Source organism: Coregonus lavaretus (genome assembly GCF_964263955.1).
Source record: "Coregonus lavaretus genome assembly, chromosome: 21".
Taxonomy (NCBI): domain Eukaryota; kingdom Metazoa; phylum Chordata; class Actinopteri; order Salmoniformes; family Salmonidae; genus Coregonus; species Coregonus lavaretus.
Window position 1 is genome coordinate 29,492,268 of NC_140008.1, and position 10,249 is coordinate 29,502,516.

General features: G+C 42.4%; 1 protein-coding gene across 1 annotated transcript; it reads right to left on the minus strand.

The window, feature by feature from the left end:
• Nucleotides 1-539: 539 nt before the first annotated feature.
• LOC311148497 (carbohydrate sulfotransferase 14-like) lies at nucleotides 540-2,670 on the minus strand. The gene is made up of 2 exons (XM_084185478.1): nucleotides 2,242-2,670; nucleotides 540-1,744 (listed from the first exon to the last, which is right to left on the minus strand). The coding sequence occupies exons 1-2, from the start codon at nucleotides 2,530-2,532 to the stop codon at nucleotides 917-919; spliced, it is 1,119 nt and encodes a 372-aa protein (XP_084041604.1). The 5' UTR covers nucleotides 2,533-2,670; the 3' UTR covers nucleotides 540-916.
• Between the last annotated feature and the right edge of the window lie 7,579 nt (nucleotides 2,671-10,249).

The following is a 10,249-nucleotide window of genomic DNA, read 5'->3' on the forward strand; positions in this document are numbered from 1 at the left end:
CCCTATGAAGGATGCAATAACTTGGATAAAAGTTGAAATCATGCCGTCCTCTCACCAAAGATCATTCCAGTGCTAATAGTTTGAAGAATGTGATTGTCTATATTATGTTTTTCCATGAAGAATATCGACTAATTGATCTACTAATAGTATTGTCAAATTGAAGTGTACCTTGATGGAAGTACTGTACATTTTCTGCTTTTACTTGGGACATCCATAGGCGATTGGACTGAGATACCTTTACCAAATGTATTTATAAGAATCTGAGCTTGGTTAGGACTTTGTTATTAGACCACTGATAGGAGAGTAGTTCATTAGTTCAGCTTTTGTGTTCTGTGGTATTTTTACGTGTTTAATGTTACATATTATTCCCATTATGCCTAAATTAATAACTTATTCCTTCAAATAAAGTTTTGTACAAAATTAATTCACTGCACTCATCTGTACCTAACATCAGAGACAACACAACAGCCTTTAAATTACCCATAAGAAATGCCCATAAAAGTGTAGAGGAAAATGTATTTACAAAATATAAATACAAATGTGTTATCGGGGCTTTAATACTTAGCTGACAGTTGGGTCAATGTTGAGTTGAAGCCCAGATGGACTGTACAGTTATTAGAGCAATTGGACAGTAACAGTTGAGTAATTTCTTAGTGTTTAAGTGGAATGCATGGAAACTAATTGATTTGATTCAGTAACATTACCACTTTCCTTCTAAAATACAATTCCTTTCAAGTTTGTGGTTTTATGCATATACTCAAACACATTCATGTTTCCCAATGCTGTAACAAATCTAATGTAAAAAGTAACATATCAAAATACTGCTTGTTCCCTCGGAATAAAAAATAAATGGCGAATGTGTAACAAGATACTGTATAAAAATAATAATTTTCAAGTATAAAATACCATCTTGCAGTTAATGTCTGCAGTATTCAGTGGTTGTGTTGGGGAGGGGGTAAGTAAACAGGGAAAAGTCTAGAATGTACTTGGGCAGGAGTTCCCTGAGAAGCTTCTGAGGCAGACTGCACAGGTAATAGTGCAGCGTCTCCTTGGTGACAGGCTTGTACCACGTCTGTCTCTCAGGGAAGTGGACATGTGGAGGTGCACTAATACGTTGTAGCACATAGTCCGCATCACTCTCCAGATGCTCATAGGAGCCAATGAAGTCATAGGACACGGCACATGGCTGGCACAGGTTGTAGATGGGCATCCAGTGCTCATTCATGCGGTCCACATCCTCATCCAGCAGATAGCGCACAAACTCAGCAAAGGTCACATCATCCCCAGCCACTGCTGTATCCTTGGCATGGCCCTTTCTGTAGCGCCTGATGATCTCAGCACCGTACTTCTCCTGGTATGCCTTGATCTCCCCAAACTTGTTCCTGTAAGCGGAGAGCAGGCGTTCCATAGGTTCCCTGACAAACATGAACTTGAAGTAGTGTTTCAGCCTGTAGCGGATCTCCTCAGGCTTCAGGGAGGACAGGAAGAGCAGGTCACTCTTGTGGTTCATCTTAATGTTGACATCCACATTCTCTAGAGCCCCACTCAGGACCTTCAGAACCCTCTTCCAGTTGGAGCAGGCCACCTTGGGGACATAGCAGTAGAGGAAGCGGTGCTCGTCGTTCACCAGGATGTGCTGCAGCAGGGTTTTCCTTTGCAGGGGGCTCAGGGACCACACACTGTGGGGCATGTTCTTCTGACCACACATGGTCCGGATGGTGCGGTTACGGATCTCCTGGAGAATCTGAATGGGGTTTGGGGAAGATGTAAAAGAAAAGAAAAAATACATAAACTAGTATTACGTAAGACTTACAAAATAATAATACAATATCACTGGAGTCAATCTAATTCCTACACAGCATGTTATGATATGTATTCCATCAGAGTAGACCACTAAGAAAATGTAAACGATGTAGCAAATGCATCCCATGACATTTTCATGGGCAAATAGCATTTGATTTCTATTAAATATCTGTAGTGCTCAAGCAAGGCCTAACATTTCATGACGAGATTGCAACATGTACTTTTTTTTTTTTACATGATGTTGAAGTAATAGCCTACATTATTTGTTTACACAAAGTATCCTGTGACAAAAACATGAATAATGGAGTAATAATAAGTAATTTGGAAATGAATACATCTGTAGGCCAACTAAGGTATTTTAAAGTCATATTCTTCCAAATCATATCGCGCCAAATCAAGTGGTAGGCTACTGGGAATCTTAGACTGGCTTCCGTTTACCTGGGATTCTGCGTCCACAGCTGGTTCAAGATGTCGGGTTTGTCTGAGGTAGCCTGACCTCTTGCTGTATCCCCGAGGTGGTGGTGTCTCCATACTATTCAGCATTCCTTTCTCTATCATGAGCAGAAGGCCCCCGGACGCCACGATCACAGCAAACGTCAGCACCGATGGCAAGACAGCAGAGCTGCGGCGTAAAGAGCCGGAGTTAACAGTTTGTCTGAAGTTAATCACGGACCCGCTCCTGGCCCCTCCAGACTTTTTCAGTCCGAAATCTTGGTTTCGCGGAGGCATCGTCGGTCTCTGAATGATGTCCGTCGGGTATCTGATATGTTGATTTATTGAGGAGAAAACAGTTTAAACTACCACGTACACATAATATCGGCTGCTACTACCAAAACTACTCCTGTTCCTGCAAAAAGAAGAAAGCGTAAATCAGAGGGGATTGTGGGAGCTGTAGTTGTGTGGAGTATATTTTGTTCTGCTGGGTCTGGGAGGGATCGGGGAAGGACTTTACGTATCATATGCCGACACCTACTGGAAGACCAGCCTACCTACAGTTGGAACTAGCTGACTGCATTATGAACGTCTGTCTTTCCAGCAGCAGTTTTGAACATTACATTATTGATTTTTTTGACTTAAGGCCTATTTCTTAGGGTGGTGCTAAATCATTGGAATAGTCTCCAACTGTGGAGGCCTTTATGCTTCATGAATTGTTGAAGCACCCCACTCATTACAAGTAAAAACATATATATATTCCGCTGATTCCTTTTGCAGGGGCTGGCTCAAGATGCACACAGCACAAAGCAGTCAGTCATGCCAGTCCTGCCCCACACCCAACGAACAATAAAGGTGTCAATACGTATGTCCCCCATACATCAGATTTTAGCCCAATATTTGAGGTCCATTGCTTATTGAAGTGAGATTTTCAATACTAATCATTTTCAAAGACAGAATGTGATAGGCCACTTCACTGTGACAGACCGTGAAGACTGTCAATGACAAACAAGCACCTCCACTCCGAATAAAATCGAATCAAAGACATACTATGCCTATTCAGGCATTATTTATACTAGATGAATAGCCAACGCTATTGTGTGAACATATACTATATAGGCCTAGGCTAGGCAACGACTTTCGCCAAACAGGAGAGTGGCATCGTAGCCGAGAGGAAGGAGATCGCTTGTAGACGTTGGGTGATGTTTGTGCCAAGCGCAGCCTCCGCCAGCCACACCCTCCCGCCTCACGTGCGTGCGACTGTGCGGGACTCTGTTTCTCTTCAGAGCGGTCTGTAAGCTTGGCCATGCGTGCTTGTCTGTCGCGAGCACCCGCAGCATCAGCAACACAAAGAGGGTCGAAGAGCTGTAGATTGGAGATACAAGGCGCCGCCCGCAACTTCAAGGCGGATTTGCGGGGAAACAAGATCACTTAAAAGGTGGTGGAGCTTGTTCTTTATTCTGGCATATTTTCTTTGTCATAAATGGTGTCTTTATTTTTAATAGGCTGCTGACCTTGTCACAGTCTCTTATTTTCATTGACCTGCTGACGATTGCGCCATCCTTCACAGATGTGTTTGTGCGCTGGACATGAACAATGTCGTGCTATTTAATTACAAATGCGTGAACCTATTTGGCATGGCTCGAATTGCGGCGATAATTGGCTATTTGGCATTTTCATTATATGTTCAATGATTGCGTCAATTGGATGTTCACCCTACAGCTTTCGTTTATGTTGGCTACTGTCTCCATATACAGTAGACATATTTGTGATAACATATTACATAAACGATAGATGCTTTGTTCTCCATATCATGCTTACGTGCGCCTTCTTATAGCAATGTGTATATATAACCTGGAATGCACCGCCTCCGTTATTGTGTAAATCTTTACTATGTTGCCGACCCCCCATGCTCTCTTGAGTCCATCCCTGCATCACTTCCATAACGTAGGGCCTACCTGTGACATATCTTATTTTGCCATGGACCCGAGAGATGGCATTATGCATTTCACGCACTGTTGTTTCGATCCTTATCCCCAAATATCAGATGGAATGTATAAAAACAGAAATCATTATCTCAAACGTTGTTACCGCGAAGGGGTAATATCGGATTTGTGGTGTTTCAGCCAATGATTTTGGCATCGTTCTTCAATGCAGCATTTACCGTTATAAATGGCAATTTTCCTTCGATCTTAGAGCCCATGAATTTAGCCAGAAATGGACATTCAGGTTTGTTATCTGTAGTTTATAGATACAGTTTATATCGGTTGGCTGATGCTGAATTGTCTAAATATCAGTTATGGTTGGCTTCTTTCGAGTATCTCATTAGCTTACTCATTGCAGAATGAGCAAAAAGAAGATCAAGTAAAACCCCATGCCTTGATCTGTGATGTAGCCTGTAGACTTGTCTCCTAGATGGGGAGCATTGTTGACATTAGGCCTCTGAGAGGGTTACATATCTCATAGCTCATACATCTAACCCTAAATGAGCTCTGATTGCCTACTTCCATGTCTTAAATGAGACCAAAGTGCTTTGGCGAAAATAATGATATCCCTGCTCAAAGTCTATGGATGTATATGGTTGGGTAGGTGATAAGTGGGCATATAGACAGATGGATGCTTCTCCCCTACTGTAGTTCTGAATGTTTGGAGTCATCAAAATGAGTTACTGCATTTTGTAGCCCTGTAGTCTGTACTGTACCCTTTGCAGTGGGGACTAGAGAAAGAATTTCCCAAAGCTTCACTTTCACTGTCAATAATCCATGGGGCAGGGGATGAGTGTTTTTATTTTATTTTAGAAAGAACATACAGTGAGGGGAAAAAAGTATTTGATCCCCTGCTGATTTTGTACATTTGCCCACTGACAAAGAAATGATCAGTCTAATTTTAATGCTAGGTTTATTTGAACAGTGAGAGACAGAATAACAACATAAAAATCCAGAAAAATGCACGTCAGAAATGTTATGGGGCGGCAGGTAGCTTAGTGGGTAAGAGCGTTGTGCCAGTAACCGAAAGGTCGCTGGTTCTAATCCCCGAGCCGACTAGGTGAAAAATCTGTCGGTGCCCTTAAGCAAGGCACTTAACCCTAATTGCTCCTGTAAGTCGCTCTGGATAAGAGCGTCTGCTAAATGACTAAAATGTAAATGTTATAAATTGATTTGCATTTTAATGAGGGAAATAAGTATTTGACCCCCTCTCAATCAGAAAGATTTCTGGCTCCCAGGTGTCTTTTATACAGGTAACGAGCTGAGATTAGGAGCACACTCTTAAAGGGAGTGCTCCTAATCTCAGCTTGTTACCTGTATAAAAGACACCTGTCCAAAGAAGCAATCAATCAATCAGATTCCAAACTCTCCACCATGGCCAAGACCAAAGAGCTCTCCAAGGATGTCAGGGACAAGATTGTAGACCTACACATGGCAGCTTGGTGAAAAGGTGACAACAGTTGGTGCGATTATTCGCAAATGGAAGAAACACAAAATAACTGTCAATCTCCCTCGGCCTGGGGCTCCATGCAAGATCTCACCTCGTGGAGTTGCAATGATCATGAGAACGGTGAGGAATCAGCCCAGAACTACACGGGAGGATCTTGTGGTCAGATGAGACCAAAATCAAGCTCTTTGGCATCAACTCAACTCGCTGTGTTTGGAGGAGGAGGAATGCTGCCTATGACCCCAAGAACACCATCCCCACCGTCAAACATGGAGGTGGAAACATTATGCTTTGGGGGTGTTTTTCTGCTAAGGGGACAGAACAACTTCACCGCATCAAAGGGACGATGGACGGGGCCATGTACCGTCAAATCTTGGGTGAGAACCTCCTTCCCTCAGCCAGGGCATTGAAATGGGTCGTGGATGGGTATTCCAGCATGACAATGACCCAAAACACACAGCCAAGGCAACAAAGGAGTGGCTTAAGAAGAAGCACATTAAGGTCCTGGAGTGGCCTAGCCAGTCTCCAGACCTTAATCCCATAGAAAATCTGTGGAGGGAGCTGAAGGTTCGAGTTGCCAAACGTCAGGCTCGAAACCTTAATGACTTGGAGAAGATCTGCAAAGAGGAGTGGGACAAAATCCCTCCTGAGATGTGTGCAAACCTGGTGGCCAACTACAAGAAACGTCTGACCTCTGTGATTGCCAACAAGGGTTTTGCCACCAAGTACTAAGTCATGTTTTGCAGAGGGGTCAAATACTTATTTCCCTCATTAAAATGCAAATCAATTTATAACATTTTTGACATGCATTTTTCTGGATTTTTTTGTTGTTATTCTGTCTCTCACTGTTCAAATAAACCTACCATTCAAATCATAGACTGATCATGTCTTTGTCAGTGGGCAAACGTACAAAATCAGCAGGGGATCAAATACTTTTTTCCCTCACTGTAAAGTACTGCATTAGTATTTGGTACCTTGCCAAGGTGTAAGGTCCTCTGCTTTTGACCAAAGTGTTTGTGGTTTCTCAGATACAGTAGCTCAGTCAAGTCGTCTCTTGCTATAGACAAATCAAAACCGTTGTCAAAACCATACAGTATTGGTATGTTGTTTGTTTATATATTTGGCTTTGCCATATAAACAGTTTGTAATCCCTGTAATCTATACTGTAAGAAAATACAAATGGAAATGTGCTTTAACATCATTTTATTGGGAGGATGAGGACATGTCTCTGTGGCACACAGTGTAATTACATCACTTGATTCCTTCCCGGGTCTATCCTAATTGTAATCTGGCCCTCTGGTCTGTAAGTATGATAGTACATTTTCGCAGATTTGATTCAAGCTAAAATAGCAGTCACAGAAATCATCCCAGAGGGAATTCTCGGAATGAATGAATTGACATGCATCCTGTTTTTCCCAGCGTTGCGGACAAACTACTCTATGAAGGGTTGTTTTTGTTTACATTCAGTACTGGCTTCCTCTTCCATAAATACATCTGAGCCATTCCTATGATAGATTTTAGTCCATTTTCACTATAGTTTTATCTATGAGCCTCTTACCACGGCATCCGATCCAATCACACTATTCAAACACCGCAAAATTCCTGTAGTATCACATAGTTCAATCCATCAGGACATGACTTTCCTGAATTAGAATTGGACCAGTTTTTCATAAAGCATCATCTGACAGGCCAGTCATACTGGAGGAATTTCATTCCGATCAATACACTTTTGCATTCAAATTGAAAGCCACATTTATGGTCCCAGAATGAATGCCTTGCGATATATACGAGCAATGGCTGCTACTGTATAACTGAGAGTCATCGCTGCAGCCTGTTGATCTTGGCCTGTAAACCTCCCTGCTCGTGTAATGTTAAATGATTTAGACTTATTTCTCCTCTCATTTCCCCTATGTGTGTTTTGGGGGAGTTTCTATTAATAAAGCCAGTCAGAGAGCAGTGAGTCTTTGATGTGTTATACTACTGTAATGAAGCCAGCCTCCAGGCTGGTAAAGCCCCATCATTACCATATTATGAGACTGCAGTGTGATAATACTGCCAATGCTATGTGAGGGGCTTTATAGTGACACGGTTCCAACCCCATTATGCTGCTGGAGGAGACCCTTCTAACTGTGAAATAATGATGGCTAGTAGTCTGCTAGCCAAATACGATTATTTTTTATCTGATGCGATTACTGTAAATTATTTCAGATTACAATAAAACGTATTACTCAATAAAACTTGTATAGCTGTACCCTAAAATGACATTTGGCTTTTAGTCCAATAAAGCCTTGTCATTCTATGATCATCCTATGATATCTCTTTAGACCTAATGGGTTCTAACCCTCTCAGATTTGTATAATCCTATAAAATTGATCTTGTGACTGTTAGAACCCTCTGACAACATCATGATTCCATCAGAGTACTCTGTGAAGGAGTCCACAAAGACTATGAATTCCTCCAGACTGCAAAATGGGTCTCCTGACATTAGGGAAGTGCTATGAGAGACTGCTATAACATTATGAGACCCACTGTAGCACACATTTTATAATAGGCACACATACACAGTTACACACACATTTACAGTTCATGCACAATGATCGGCATTGTGTGCGTCAGTCAGTTGAAATGATAAAATGCCACTCTGTTCTCCTCCTGCACTGGCTGATCAGGCTAGGAAACAAAGTATCACTTTGTGCCTCCTTAGGCTCGCAGCAACAGACACAGCAGGACACCCGGCGTCTCTCCTATCACAAGCCGATAGACCACCCCTCCCTCACGCCCTTCCCTCAGAGAGACACCTCCTAGCCACGTAAACATGTATGTGTCTACACTCACAGTCCCACAGAAAGTTCTATATGCATGCAAACATACTGCAGATGCCATGTGCCCACAATCACAACAAATAGCCATCATGTGCACTTGCAGTCTAACATTTGGAAACAAAAACACACTCTCACATGCAAGGGGTACACACACAAACACACTCAAGCCCTCGCTGCATCTGCGCAGTGACACCTGACTCCAGGTAATGCCCTAGTTCCACAGTGACAGCAGGCAGGTTGAACGGCCACACGCACACACCACTCGTATAGAGATACAGTATCTCCGCACACAGACGCGATCGCAGCAAGGTAAGACTGCGTTCTTACACAGTAACTAACACTATTTATCTTTAAACATCCATTCAGTGTCAATTGTAAAGTACATGTACTGTATGTGCAGTACTGGTGCACAATGATATAATGACTGTTCGCTTGCTCTTGACTCTAATCAACATGTAGCAGGTTGGTGTAATGCTCAACACCCAAAAACATTAAATCATATTTGAATGGAACAGCATTTTTCATTTCTTCCTGGAAATGGAATAATGTAATACTCTATTCTCCAAGTTCATAGGATGCAAATATGCTTCAGTAGGTAACATGAGAAACAGTTTGCACATGAAGTGTCAGCCTCACATCACTGTGCCATTGTGAGGTTGCCAGTGCGAGAGAAAAATGCCTATTTGTTTAGTTTTTGTGTCATTGCATGGCACAGGATGGAAGCCTATTACCTCACTAGTGGTCAGTAGGGTAAGTGTAACCCTGCTGGTCATGTGACTGCTGCTTTGTGTATCTCACGCTCTGTCCCACCGTCCAACCTTTTCTGCTCTATCTTCTGCTACTAGACTTCAATTTAGTTTATGTTTGATCCCTTCTATCTTTATTGATCTAGCCTATCCCTTTATATTTTTCACCCCCACTCCTACTGTTATATTATAGCTGATGTTGTTGCTCTTGGTTTTATAGATGATAGATATACTTGCATATGGTAAGACTTGCAGTATGGTGACAGGGAGCATCATTTGGCCATTATCATCATTATTCCTGTCTATGTGTGATGTCAGTCTGGGTCTGTTAGCGAAGGAGTGGTGATAGTTGAATCTTTCTTGGAGTGAGGAGGGACAAGCCTCTTGTGGTGGTAGGTCCCTTCGGTGTCTCCTTCAGTTCTGATTTGTCAAGAAGCTGTTGCCATGGGAACCTGAGGTTGCTAAACTTCAGATCTTTTTCATCAGAGGATGGAGAGAAGACAGAGGGAGACAAAGAGAGGGGTTAATGTGACAATAACAACCCTGCTGTAATGCAATTTGAAGCATTGCAAACGTTATTGGCACTGTAGTCAATAACAACTGATATTCTGTAACCAAGTAGAGGCCCTGACCTGAATTTATGGATTCGATGTCCTTCTTGTCCCCCACGCCCACCTTGCTACAGTACATGTAGTACTACTGACTAGGACTGCTTCCTCATTTTATAAAGGCAAATTGTAATCCAATTAAAAATGTGCCTTGAGGCTACAGGTATGTGCTAAAGTAAGGGCATTTGTCTCCAACACTCATCCTCTTCATCCATACCTTCAAATACCTTAGTTGCCCTCCATTTCATACCTGATTTCCATCCAATATCTTTAATAACAACCCCAAAGCTGCTGTTTATCTTTCTGTTTGTATTTTTCTCCCAAAGCCACAGAGTGAGGAAGCAGCAGCAGCAGCAACACCGCTGGCCTGGGTAAAACAGACAGGCATTGTGCAGAAGGCAGACCG